The following is a 15213-nucleotide window of genomic DNA, read 5'->3' as shown; positions in this document are numbered from 1 at the left end:
AGACATCAATAGAGAACCCAAAAGAGAATCCCACAAGAATAGGAAAAAGAATAAATTTGTAAAAACCAACAACAAATTTCCAAGGAATTTGTTGTGAAATTTGAAATTACTGGTTAGATAATACAACACAAATCAAAGAGTATATAAAGCTGTAGTACTTTTGGGGATATGCAATCTTAAAAATTAATTTATTATGGTGTTCACTTTGGTATGGTCAGAATATTGTATTTTATTTTATCTCTCCTCCTTACTGAAAACTGTGAATTCCTTGCTCTCACATTCTGTCTACCAGAACTTCTCATGCTGAAGACTTCATTAGTTTACAAAAGAGTATTTTTCACACCATAAACCTAAGTATTTCTCTTCAGTTTATAGTTAATGATTTGGTTTTATTAGGCCTTAAAGTCAACTAAGTATCCAGTAAAAACAATTTATTTGTAACTGACTTTGTCTTTCATACCATGCATATGCACAAGAAACAGCTACATGAACAAATAATCAGTTGTGCAGTCTCCCCTACAATGGCCTGACAACCAGTTCCAAGTAGGGTCAGAATGCCCTGCTAGTTCTACACCTTAAGCTATGCAGTCATTGCTCTGTTTATTGTTGTATCAATAAAAGATAAAACCTGTAAACGTGGGTTTCGAGAAGTATTAAACCATGACAGTAAGAATTTCAGGGAAACCAAGTAAGAATCAGAAACATCAGGAAGAATACATTTAATTGTTCAAAATACCAGGTACTTTTGGATTTCTTAGTTTATTATTTTCTTTTTAAAATGAATGATGGTGAAATCAAATGGAGAAGAATACTTCTTAAGCCTTATTTTAGTTATACCCTATTAACATAACTAAAATTGCAATACTTGCTGCTACAGTTTTAAAGAAAGTCAAACCTACTGATTCAACTGAGGTGAGTAGCTAACTACCCTTCTCCAGCCCCACTGAAGTTGCAACCTGAATTTTGATAACAGCAGCTTTCTGCAAATGCAAGGACTGCACTTTCCTCCTTTTGGTTTATTTGACTAGCCTCACATAAATATTAATCCATCCAAATGTGACTGACCAGTATGGAACTGATAATATAGTAAAGTTGATGCTTCTGTTCCACAGTAAATTGTTCATTGTTTCATGATTACAAAATTTTATCCTTCCTTAGCTGTCACTTACAAAGATTCTAAAGAAACAGCTCTGACAAGCAGAAACATTGCTTAAGTGATCTGCAGCACCAAACTGGGGGAGAAGCACTTAAATGTTTATTGTACTCTTAAAATATGTATTATTTACTTGTGACTCCAATGATCTTCCGAACAACCTTTCTCAGAATTCATCAGTCAGTAGACATTTCTACAGTACACACAGAACGTGACTTCACATGTCACTAAAGCTGCTTTTCCATAGTGACATTACTCTCTTGCACGATACAGCATGCCAGCGCCAGAGAAGGCATATGACACACACGTGGAGTGCAACAAAGGCTCCAGTCCAGTGTGTTCACACAGTGCAATGCCAACTTAGCAGTCAGGCTCCTGGAAGGAGTCTAACCACATTCACAAGTGGTGAACTATCACTTGCGGACTCTGGTTTTCAGTGGTTTATTAGCTAAGCCAAACAGTCATGTTAATACAATTCGAAGTTAGCTCAGTCTTCAATCAGATTATATTACCTAATCCAAAAACTGGAAGTGGTGGACCTATTCCTTCTTTCTTCATTTTCTTGTAGAAATCCAATCTATATTTTTCAGAAAGGATAAATCCACTCCCTCTTCTAACTATTCATGGATCTTACAGATATCCCTAGATTTCACAACTATTTACTGTTTTAAATCTACCTTTATTATCACTCCATGAAATAAAACATCTGCTAATGATAATATATGAACCAATATTTTATATATAGTTAATGTATACTTATTTTTGTGTACTCCTGCTGTATGTCTCTGACACTGCTTTTTTACCCATACTACATGTATTTAGGAAGATATTTCCCTCCCTCCCTCCCTCCCTCCCTTTCTTCCTTCCTTCCTTCGTTCCTTCCTTCCCTCCCTCTCTCCCTCCCTCCCTTTTTCTGGAACAGGATAAAACACCTCTCCTTGCCATCCTCTGGCATTCTTGAATCTTTCCTGTAGTTGAGATGATCTAAAGTATAAGTGAAGCAACCCTTACTAGAAGAGATAATGAAGGGGATTTTTACATTATATAGTGGGGGGGATGGGGGGGGGGGGCGGGGAGGGAAGGTTTCTGGGTAGATTCTTCAGCTCTGAAGCAGAAGCAACAAACTTCAAGCTAAGAATAGGCAAACAATGATCTCTTCAAGTAAGACTATTGGAATGTTATGGACCTTCATGCTTCTTCCTCAGCTTTGCCATGTACCAATTATCTATCCTCTTCTCTCCAGCCATATGAATGGAATGAAGTTAAGCTCAAGATACAATTCCTGTTTAACTCTGCTATCTTTCAGCAGTAAAAGAGATTTTTAAAGTTTTCTGGTTACTTTTTTCTTCTCTTCTGCAAGTTTGTCTTGCCCTTAACCGTTCCAGAAAAACTGCTTAAGAAGCCAGGCTGAACAGTAACTACCCAGATTAACAACAAAAAATACTTTGGGGGATTGTTTTGCACAAATTTAGCTTACACTGATAAAAGATACAGCAAGACTCTCTTAATAGCAAATAATTGTGGGTTTTTAACAGGCTTGAGGACAAGGAACTGTGGTAAATTGGCTTTGTCACAGACACTATATAAAAACACGTTTTCAGAGCTTCTATTCTTAAACTGTACTTAGCTTGACGTTTGATGCTTCAAATTCAAACTCAAAGAATGCTCATGTACAAAATCTGGTCTATTTTTTTTTCCCCTAGATAAATAATTTTTCTTTAAATAAATGTATTATCTCTACCTACAAGCATTTTCCTGCTTTGAGGACTACATAACCCTTCGCACAGAATTAAGTACATTCTCAGGGATAAAGCTCTTATTCCATTTTTGAAAGGCCCTACTGTATGCAGTCAGACCATGTAAAAAATGGTAGGAAACCTTCAGATGGGGATCTCTGTGGGGAGATTTTGTATCACCTATGTTTTTTCACTACCATTCCTTGCTGTGAAAGTCTGTAACTTGCATGCAATTATTTAGCTTTATCATACTGACGTACAAGTTAGTGTTCCCTTAATACTGAAGATTCTTGCCTTTAGTTTCTTTTAAAGACAATGGCATCATTTGTGAACTACCTCCAAAAAGAATGTTTCTCATATTGAAAGTGCATATCAGAGGCTTATATTCTATGTACAAAGATAAGCTTTGAGTTAGCACCTAATTTCTGAAAGTAACTAAGTAGCTTTTGATTGTTAAATTTATTGAATTTCTGCCTGTTACTTTTTAATTGAAACTTCACCTGTACGAGTAACCTTTAAATAATACTCACCTCCAAAAGATTAGGCTCCATTTGATCCAGAGTTTTTCCTAGATGCTTATCTGGATCTAAGCCTGCAAAAAGAAAAAAGTGTAAAAATACTTTTTATAAAGTACTGTTATGACATCAAGAAACACTTCTTTTTCTTTTCTTTCTTCAAATATAGCATGTTTCCCTTAGAAACTAGTCCCACTGTATCTAAAATAATTTCTATCCTAAAGAAAACACACTTAGTTGGAATTTTCTCTTATATGCTCTGGGCAACTGGTTTCCATGTTTGTGGAAAAACAGGGCAATTAGCTTTTCACTGTGTGTCAACTGGATAAGCTGTTGTTTTCCTTTCTTAGAAATTTCACTAACCAGTGAAGTAAACAGGTGGGTCTAATAAAAATACTACACAGAAATTACCTCTTTGAGTCAGAAGTTAACTCTGTAGATACCTGTTAAATTAAAATACAAGTTAAATTTTTTTATAGTTCCTGTAAATTACTGGAAGGGACACGGACTGTTTTCTGTAATAGAAACTTCTTTGCTAAGTCACATTCTGTGTGTGTGTGACACACAGAAAAGGGGTAGGGATTAAAAAGGATGGAGATATAAAGAAAACACAGACTTACAGAATATCTTGAATGTTGTACCTTTTGATCCATCACAAAATATTCTGTATGATGTCTACATTTTGATTTATTTTTCTTGGTAAAAAAAGTAAGCCCTATTAACATTTGATAATTTCTCTAACTTGCCCCTCTGTGTTTCAGCTTTTGCCAACTTGTGACTGTTAAATGGTAACTTCTCAGGAATAAATCAAATAATTGTCAGAAAACAGTACTGGGATAAAAAACATCCAGGAACAATTGTTTCAAGAGCTGACATTTTCTTCAACCAAATAAATATCCTAGCTAGATTTGAGGCTAAGTGGTCAAAAGCTCTTAACATCTAAAGTAAATAAGAAAAAACGAAATAAATGATGACTTCTGAAAGTGATGGAACACTGGAAAATTTTTAGTGATCACATTTTTTACTACTCTTAATTACTGTGGTTTGGTTTGGGTTTTCTTACTGATCCCAATACTTGACTATTTTTTTCTATTCTACTGCTTTATACAATAATGGGTATCATTAAAGAGCTGCCACCAGAATGCCTCCATTTAGAAGCAATTTCTGAAGTATGTACCTTGCAAAGCACTTTAGATCATTGATGATGAAAGCTGTTATATAAATGTATGGTATACTATTATATAAAGTCATTGCTGACTTCAAATAGCTGATTTGCCTTTTAATTTTTACAATGATGGTCTTGGTATATTTAAATTCCTGTGAAACTAAAACAAGTTAGAGTGAATGAGATCCCTAAATATTAAGAAAGTTTTTAAATATTTCATTAAAGCACATTAAAAATTCCCTTACTATCTAGGGGAACACTTTAAAAACTGCTTAATAATTAAAGTGAAAGAGGACTGAGGTTTTTTCCTCCCTCTATTCTTTTTTGGTATTGTTTTATTTCTCTTTATTAACAGACTAAAAAGATGTGTTGTTAGATGCAAGATAATGCTAATTTATGCTTGTGGAAATCATTTTGAAGTATCTTAACCTCATTTCAAGTTTCAGTGATTCTGGTTGCGTTTTCCAACTTACACCAGCTTAGCATTACGTCCTTGATTTCAACGGGATAGGTATTAGGCTAAAAATAAATTAATAATAACGAGTACGATATTATAGTCCTTATTTCACACATTTACATTAACATTCTTTATTAACATAATTACTTTTCTAAGAAAGGCAACCCCTCTCCTTGATAAAAACAAATTGGTTTCCTTGAAATTTAAACCAGGGGATACATTACAAACATATGAGAAGGGAAAAAGTTGTCAGAACCAGATACAATAATGTTATATTTTTTACAACTTCTCTTTGATATTAAGGATATACCTACTGTTCTCCCCCTAATGAACACAAACCGGTAATTTAAAAGAAACTATTATACAAATAGTATACAAAACACAAATAAATTGCCTATGCATACACTATGGGTAAACTCTTTAGTAATATCCCACGCCTACATAAAAATCTGTGAAACTGCAATGTACCCTTTCTGTTTCTCAGTAGAATTCTATTTTTGGATAGCTTGTCTTTCTTTTGAAAAATAACATTTCCTTTAGTTTCCAATAGGTTTGATTGTGAGTGAATAGAGACCACCTGCTAAAGGCATCAAGAACCAATGTAACCTGTAATTTGCAGAACCACTGATCCACACCTAAAGTCTCTAATGGTATGCATGTACAGATTTAGCTGTATTTCTACTGCTACTATTAGTATAACAAAGTATCTATAACTATACTTACAAAACAGTTAATATAAATCCAAACTCCTATTTGCTATGTTTTTCTTTAAACAAAGGAGTATATTGATTCAGATTCTTAACATGACTTAGACTAAAAAGAAAAACAATGCATTGTAAATTCTTAGTACATTCCATTTAACCACATCCTCCAGACTTTTTCTCCATGGAACTAGATGTGAAGAAAGCTGGATGGGTGGATAAACCAACAACAAGGAACAGGGCCTGGATGACTGTATGGAGAATTAAGAAATTAATTATGAAGGGAACTATAATTTGCAGCACTGACATCTATTTTACTTAACTTCCATGTATCAATGGGAAGCAATTACAATTCAATTAAAATATTCACTTTTATTACTTTACTGACTGACCTTGAAGTTAATGCCTGTTTTATTTAATTGCATCATCTATGAATAAATGTTAACCCTAGAATGTTATGCACCATTATTTTCAATGCATTTTTAACTCCCCAACTGAACTACATCAGCCAATTTATTATGTGCTGTCAAGAGAGCAAGTGGGGCTTTATTTCTTTGAGACCAGTACATGATGACAGAAACATCTCGAAAGATTTGATAATGCTGGTTTTAACAGTGCTTAGTAAAACAAATTTTACTCTCACCTCCAGTTTTGTGGCCTAGTTTTACTGTAAAATCAGTATGTGATAGCACAAATGGTATAACCACTTCAAAGTAATTTCTACTCCATCTGTAATTCCTGATAAATCCACTGACAGAAGCAGATATCAACCATGGTTGCAGAGCCCTCTTATGCACAGCCACAAGACAAGTGCTGTAGAGAACTGCAGCAATGTCAAAAGAATGGGCAGAAATGGAGGGATTTGTTCTATAGTGAAAAAATGTACCAGAGAACATTACTGAGAGGCATTTCACTAGTTATGCAAAAGAACCATATTTTAAATGGTTCACACTGTACACATGTATTACTGTAGCATAAAGCCCTCACTTACCTGACGGGTAACTACATGATATTACTTGCATTTATCAAGACCATTAGAAAATCAAGTTCCATATTCATGGTATTACATTCAGCTGATAAAATGCACATTCTAAAGCCTCATCTTACTAACAAGAATGTTTTGTACATGTTCAGAATTTTAAAATAATCTTGAGTTTTAAGAAAGTATTTTAATATAAAAAATTTTATTTTCACCCCTTAGTAAAATGCTGAATAAATAAAAATAAATCATAATTATTTGTTTTAAGAAATGGTGGTACATCAAGTTCTTCTGAAAGCTACACTGAACCAAATTCTAACCCGTAATACATGAACACATTGTGAAAGAATCACTACCATACACATCAATGTGTTAACCATTATGTGTTGAAAATATAGAGAAAATCCTCTGTCCTTTCCTGACTAACCAACCTTACCATTCAAAAAGTACATTTTATTCCTCTCTGAGTTCTTGTATAAAATAAAGTTAAAAACAAGTATTCAAAATCACTCTATTACTGATCTTCTTGAAATTTCGTAGATATAGAATTAGCATAGACTTTTAGAGGAAAAAATGGAGCTTGTTTTAAAGTTACAGAAACTTATTTTTCCTGACTTCTTGAGAAGTATTGTTGAGAAGATCAGTAACTGTCATCATTATGAATGTCAGGGACCAAGACTTAACTTCTGATGATAGAGAGCCATATAATGCACGATAAGGTTTCTGGGAAGATCCTAATCAGTTGCTCACCAAAAGCAGAATTATTTAGAACTTTAAATAAGAAAAGAAGCAAGGAAAGACTTAAGTTTTCTGGAACCAAAAATAGCCTCTTTCTCTCTCTTCTCAATTTCTTTTTCTGGAAGAAAACAGGGTTAACAAGGAGGTGATGGGACTGTTAAGGTACAGAAATATGCAGAGAAAGCAAGACAGTGTAAAGGATAGATGCAACCATCCGCCTGAGAATTGCAACAGAGAAAATAGGCCTATTTTTGAAGGTAAATTCCTCTACTTTAAATGTGTCTTTTTTCTTCTAAGTAAACAGTACAAAATCACTGATAGTCATGAAGTAGGATCAAGCACTATTCTTTAAACGATAAAGAAAAAAGAGTGTCTTTCTAATAGCACGAAAAAAGCACATACACAAAAGTATCAGTTGGTAAAGCAGGTTTACTCTGCAGAAGTGCAGGAATGTCAGATATCCTTCATGATGTATGAATGCACATGCCAGAGAGATATTAATGCACTGTAAATCTATACCTTAAATTGCCTTGAGGTAAATTATTCCTGGTGTCATATTTAGCTTTCATTTCAATGAAGAGTTGGGAAGTGAACTTTTTGTCTGGTAGCATAACTTGACAGGTTCATAGTTGATTCTTAATTTCCTCATAACTTTCACACGTGAAAGGCTGTATAACAATGGTGAACTGGACGGATTCCTAGAATTTTCTTTTCCAAAACATCAAAACAATTGTAAAAGCTGCTTAATTTTCATAGAAAAATGAAGAAGAGTGCAATAAATACTCGATATTACTGCACCTCTAAAATATTTGAGTTGAATATACATCTAATTTATTGTATAAAAGAGCAAAATTCATACAACTTGATTATGTGCCTAATTCTTTTTTTCTTTTTTTCTTTTTTCTTTTTTTTTTTTCTTTTCTTTTTCATATGGGGTAATTTATCCAGTGGGGGAATAGTACAGGGATGGAATCTGAAGATGTAGTAACTCTTTTCAACCTAAGGGGTAAAGTTATAAGACATTAATCCCAAAGCAGTTCTAGCATATGTTTCCAGTACAGTTTATTTAGGATCACAGTTTATGATCTTTCTCGGAAGTTCATCAAATATTTTCTAAACTATGTTAGTCCGCTGTCATCAAATTCTAAGAGGTAATAGGGTCTAAAAACCAGCAACGTTAATTTCATCTATAGTCTCTTGTGATTTTTTTTTAACATCAAAGCTATTTGTGTTCTAGCTATACCTAGGATTCAAAGCAGCTTAGCTCTGCCATTTCAAGAACAGAAACCTCAACAAGTATCTGAAGAAATTTTGTATTGTTTCATCAAATAACAAGGCAATATTTTCATGCAGATACTTTTGAAACTCTAAAATGTTCATAGTTTAAAAGGAGATTGTGGAAAAATTGTTTAATTACAGCATTAAATTGCTTTTAATCAAATTCAAGACTATACAGCAAATGGTTCAGCTCACTGAAAATACTGCCCCAGTCAACTTCTCAGGAAGTTGGACTCAATGGACTTTAGAGACTTAAAACAAAAGTTATTACAGGTTCAGTTCATACAGCCACAGACTTTCCCAATATAAATCTATTTTCAGTGTTTTTAAGTTTGGCATACTAAAATGTTTTGATTAGAATTACTTTAGAGCATCATTTTTTAATTATCTATTTAATTCAGAGTTCAACCACTCCAGCACCATAGTTTGGATAAAACAAGGATGTGCTGTTTTGTTCCTGTTAAAGAATTCTGGTATTTCCATGCTTTGAACAGTTCTAGTACTACTAACTTTGAAGAAAAGGATTGAAATTTGATTCAGTGGTGGAGAAAGAGGCATGGTGTAAGTGGTAAAATTTGTGTCAATTTGATTAAATCCATCTCCATGCAGACAAGTTATAAACCTTTAAAAAGTCACAGTCCCCAAACGGATCAACAGAGACTTCTGACAGGGGAGATCAGTAGATCACCTGCAAAAGGGTAAAGGCCAGAGCAGAAATAATGAATTAGATTAGGACAAGTAGTCTTATAAAACTTCACCTCGGAGAGACATGGAAAGCAAGCATCTATGGTTCTAACTACACAGATATGCATGCTTTTAAGGTTTGAGATTACGCTTTGTTTCAGCACAGAAGTCTGCAACATGAATGTGCATCCAGAACTTAAACCTTACCAAGCATTAAGAAGCAGCAAGTACTATTTTAGTATTAACAAGACACAGCTTCTCCCTCTTGATTATCATTCTGTTAAGATTACTTCTGGTTTTGACATCCCTTACTAAGCTCTGGCATAATAGTCCATTCTTGACCTGCTGCTTTCATTTCACATTTTCTTTTCACGATCTGATGTCCCCAAACTTCGAAGCAATCTTTCCACTCTTAAGTTATCTCTCTCTAATTTTGTCTGTCCCTGACATCTGCTTAAGAAGCACTGCACTCAGTAATGTCAACTTTCAATTACTTTTCTGGTTTTGGGTCCATTCACTTTTCCCACTCTTCCAACTCCTGTCCAAGTATCGACATTCTTCCCAAACTCCAACCTGTGGGCTCAAGACACAGCAAAGAGGGAATCATATTTCTCACTAACCTGTTTCTAGGCCCACTTATGCAAACTGTTACAAAATCTAATTTCTTCTTTTTCTGTAACCCGCTTTATTTTCAAACATTTCTTTATACCCACGCACTCTTTCCAACACCTCATCTTACACTGGTATCAAAGGATCTGTCATTCATATACAAGCATCAAGGCAAATAACATTCCAGATGCAAAGATGATTTTCTTATCTTATTCTTCTAAACTTTCAGCAATGCTCTGAATCAAAAAGTTTTCTTTACTTAAAGTCCATTCCTAGTTCTCTTTTCTCTTACTCATCTCTTTTGCATCACACTCTTCTTAAATCCCAAGCTAATTTTGATTGATTTCTGGTCTTGCATACAATTCCCAATTTTCCATGTTGATCTTTTTCCATGTGAGTCTTTTCCCTCAAAAAAAAAAAAAAAAGGGCCGGAGCTAAAACAGCTCCTGTGGTTTCATAATTGTTTCCAAGTCTTTTCATTCAATGTCTGGTGAACAAACAGATGTGGTACCTTTTCTTTTATCGTAAATAACATGAATGATGTAGATAAATGAGGTAGTAGACAAATGTATTAGGGAACAAGCCTAAGGCAAAAGTGTCAAATACACTTAAACTCTAAAGGACCAAGCAAGCTTTGGAAGCTTTGTTTGAAAATCCAGTAATAACATGTGCTAGCTAGGAAGCAAGGATTAGAAGGTGGAAAAATCTCCCAAGAATACCTTTCCTAAAGTATATGATAGACATAAATTTACCAAATTTATAATCTGAAAAAAATTACAATAAAAATTAATTAAAAGCTATCATATGTGTATACAAGATAATACTTTAACATTGTTCAAGGATAATTTTTCTAATAAAAGTTTAAGGCTCCTTTTTAGAATACATTATCCCTAACAGAATAGGCAATCATTAAAATCTGACAGTACTTGGAAAAATATTATCGGTCATTTTATGTTCCACTTCAAATTATGATAAACAGAAGAAGTCTTTTTCATATTAATAAACCCAATGTTATCAAGAGCAAAGTTATGAAGACTGTCACAGATTCCATCACAGGTCCAGTGTCTGGTAACTGCCCAAGGAAAAAGCAATGGAACAATCACCTCTAAATAAGCTGAACTAACTATGAATAATGCCAATGTTTAGTTTATTTAGTAATAAGCAAACAAATCCTTAAAATACAATATGGAAGAAAACAATTGGGATCCTGTTCTGATATCTTAACAAAATGTTCCTCACTTTCACGTTTGTGAATTGTCTGAGAATTTTTCAAAAATATTTGGAGGAAGCAGGTATGTTCCCCTGTGACGATATAACAAGTTCCTTCAATTTCCCCAATAATGACTTTAAAATTGCTCTTTACTGAAAACTAGAGACACATTTTCAAAGAACTCTGTTCCTTTCCATTGCACAGATGATGTGCTCAGACAAAACTCACACAACAACCTACAGGATATGATCTTCAGGATATATCTAACCCAATTTAGTGGTAAGCTTTCTACTGAAAGTGAGTTTTGTCCTCCATGCAGCCGTGACATCTATACAGCAAGTTCCCTGCACACACAAATCACCCAGCTGCAGCCACACAATCACTGGAGCTTTTACAGGGGCAGAAGCAAGTAGAGGCTTGTGGTTTGGAAGAGTCAGCTAGAAGGGGGAAGGAAAGATCAACCTTTTGGCAGTAACACGCTATTAGATCAGTTTATCTGTAACACTAAATTACACCCTCAGGAGCTTAACCGGGAACTGTGTGGTGCTAGTTCTTTTTTAATGTATTACTTTATACATAAATCTTACCTCCATGAAAATTAATGGAAGTCTAGCTATCAATTTCAGTCAGTCAGAATTTCACTTCTGTACACTAGTGGCATGCAAATAATAAACAATAATGCAGACACCTAGGTGGTTATGTTTAAATAATAAAGAAAAGTCCTATGTATTGATTTCATTATACTGAGAAGTAATATTTTCTCTCTCTAAATTAAAAGCTCATATAGAAAAGCATACGCATCCCTAAACCATCAGCTTTTCAGAGGATTCTATGTACAGCAGGAGTATATCAATCTTGACCTTGTGAGGCAAGCGCCAAAATCTTGCAGCAAAGGAGACTCAAGTTAAATGTATGTACTTCAGACAGCTCATTTTAGAGAAGGAACTTCAGGATTTGTTGACAGACAGGAGATGGCAATGGCTCCCCAAGGAACCATTACTCTGTTGTTGTAGCAAAATAGCCTGGGTAAGCAACTAGGGCCCGCACCATCTCAAAAGCTAGGCTTCCACAGCCTGTGTGATTTCAACATGGCTGAGCATGCAGATCATCTAGAAGCACTCATAGCAGCCAGACCTACAAGATAAAGGATGTAGCCATGGCATATGAGCCACAGCTCAAATGTAGGCTGAGGACCACAAACTAATCAGCCCTAATACAAAGTTGCAGCTTTTATTATTGTCTAACAGTTGGGCAGCATGATGGTATCATTTCTCTACTGTGGTCCAAAGAACAGCTAGAAGCTAGAAACATAATTTAACCATGAAAGAGTTTTTCTTTTTTCAACTTAGTATTTCTACTATCTGATCTCATAATTACAATGTTTTTTTCAGGTATTTAGTTCAATAATAAATCATTAATTTACTATAACCAAAGTGGGAAGAAGCTGCAATGTACAAAGTAAATGATGCATATTAATTCCGTAAAAGACAGAAATTTGAGCTTATATTCTGATTTTGACTGAAACACCAAAGAAGCAATTTTTTTCCTCCACTTTCTCAAGCTAACAATGTGCACTTACAAAACTAACTGAAGGTGAATGTTACTCTTTAAACTTCAAGAAAAACTAGAATCACTGAGAACAAACTGCTTTAACTGCATGGCATATAAACAATTTCCAATATATACTCATATGTATGAGAACTGAAGCTTGTCATATTTTAAAATATACAGTGGCATTTATGTTTTAGTGTTAATTCTTAACAAGATTTAGGTATAGTTAACTATATAGGTAAATAAAGTAGATAAAACTCGATGCTCAATTTTTACTGAGGACCATACTGTGAGGAACCTAAAGGTTCCTCCCAAATATAACCTTCCTCCTTCTCTCACTTACACCTGAGTATTACACCTTGTGCTGCAGTGGAAGCAGTTTTCTTTAGAATGTGGCACAGGTAAGAACAGTATGTAAAGTTACCAAGGTTAAAAGTTGAATCTGTTATATGCATACTCTGCACGTTAATTAGTATTTTAATCTGTAAAATGTGTCCAGAGAGACAGGATATCAAAACCACATCTTATTATTGTGTTATATTACACTGTCTCTGTTATATTACACTGTCTCACATGAGCAATGGATATTACTGGAATTTCAGGCACACACATGTTAAAAACAATCAATAACTGTTTCTATTTTAGCTGTTACTGAGTAACCTCATTCTGACTTTCTGGGATTTCCACTGAAGAGGTGTATATTTCAAACATAAAAGTATAATGCATCACACAGGCATCTTTAGCAGCAAGAAAATGGTACTGAAGATAAATATGCATAAGCAGCTTTTTTTGTCATAGCTCAGGTTGGCTGCTAGATCATGGAATGTTTTTCTCTCATCATTAAGGCTCTGAAATACACTCTAAAGGAAAGAAAGCTGATCTACTTATAGATCAACAGAAGGCATGTGAAGAAGGCTTGCTAACAATACTTCTTTTGCATGTAAGTGAGAGCAATTGGTATCCCATCTGGAAAAGCACACTACTCTGAGATAGAAAACTCTTGCCACTGGCAAAGTTTATGGTATTAATTTGTAATGGTGGATTTAGGGAAATGTACTAAACTAATGCTCATTTACTTGCATAATTATGTGTTTTCTACATAAAGCGACAGGCTTTTACCTTGCCAATACTGGCACTGAGTTAATGGAAAACAGGACAAGGCAGGTGTACAAGTATGCCAGCACTGATGAATGTCAAGCTCAGGTTACAGATTTGCTTCTTGCATTAACATCTGTACAATGTACCATCTAATGCATTACCCTTCAGACTCTTAAATCTATTATTTTAAATATTTTCATTGCAGTCTACCTTTGATTATTAATCCAAGAGGCAAAAAGTTAAACTGCATCTTATCTTCTTTACCACTTGATATGTTAAACAGCCTTCATACCTTAAATCCACTTTAATAAGGCATGCAATTATTAAAGCATTACAGAATGGCCCCAGAGCACAATAAGCTCCATTAAATTTGCTTACATCTAATTACGTCTGCCTGAGGCAGGTGAGAAATTGACTCTGATAAGATCATTCTTTTACCTGTAGCCAAAAAAATAAAAAGGAAAAAAAACTCAGAGTGATTTTCTATCTAATTGCTATCTACAAGTATTTATGGTATTCACTCCTTCAATGAATAGCCCACAAAGCACTCTTTGTGCACTAACTAGTGCATTTTAAGTTTTTTAAGACTGTAGAATACAAAAGACAAGTTTATCTTGCTTCAGGCATAAGACAGATCATCAATGATGTCTACTTGTGAAATAGTTTTATCTATTATTAAAATCATATCTTTTCTTTAAAAAAATATTTCTCATGTGTAAAAGCATGTTACATATTCTTTGTGGACTTCTACTTTTCCTTCATGTCAGCTTAAGCAATGAAAGCATTCTACTTTATGGAAAAATAACATAATTATAAAAGTGTACTTTACATAGACTGAAAATTATTTCTTTAAAAATAAGTTTTTTATAGTAGAAAACACAGCATTCAACTCGTATGTATTTGGAGTTCAGGAAAACACTACTAAATTGCACTGCTTGTTACCTAGAAGTGAATGAGGGAATGTGGTATTTCTAATCATTCTAATCCCACTAGCAGCCCTAGCAGATCCTAGAGAATACAGCAAGACCATTATAGTGATAATGTAAAAATTACTTAGAAACTATATCAGCTAAAGAGGAATAAATTTTAAAAAATAAATAATTATTAATTTTTTTAAAAAGTCATGGAATTCATCCAGTCTAAAGGGATTAAAATTCAATTCTTGGTTAATATCTAAGGAGAAATTGCTTTGTTATAAAGCATTCTTTAAAGACGACAGACATTAGGAATTTGATGTGAAAGTTGTCCAGATAAACCAGCCATTGGACTTCTAATGCAAGACTATACAACACAGGTTTTTAAACATACATCTTTAACCACCAATGTCACTGACACTCTT

The 15213-nt window shown here is 34.1% G+C and overlaps 1 protein-coding gene across 2 annotated transcripts in view; it reads right to left on the bottom strand.

Annotated features, from left to right (window-relative positions):
- Positions 1–15213, bottom strand: part of DPH6 (diphthamine biosynthesis 6) — a 217788-nt gene that overhangs the window by 149610 nt on the left and 52965 nt on the right. For both annotated transcript variants that reach the window (XM_074868193.1, XM_074868194.1), the window contains one exon: positions 3420–3481. In XM_074868193.1, coding sequence (XP_074724294.1) covers positions 3420–3481 — 62 coding nt within the window. The remainder of the gene's footprint in view (positions 1–3419; positions 3482–15213) is intronic.

The sequence above is a fragment of the Strix uralensis genome, chromosome 4 (genome assembly GCF_047716275.1).
Source record: "Strix uralensis isolate ZFMK-TIS-50842 chromosome 4, bStrUra1, whole genome shotgun sequence".
Classification (NCBI taxonomy): Eukaryota; Metazoa; Chordata; class Aves; order Strigiformes; family Strigidae; genus Strix; species Strix uralensis.
Note: the sequence above shows the minus strand (reverse complement) of the source record. Positions and strands in the feature narration are given on the sequence as shown.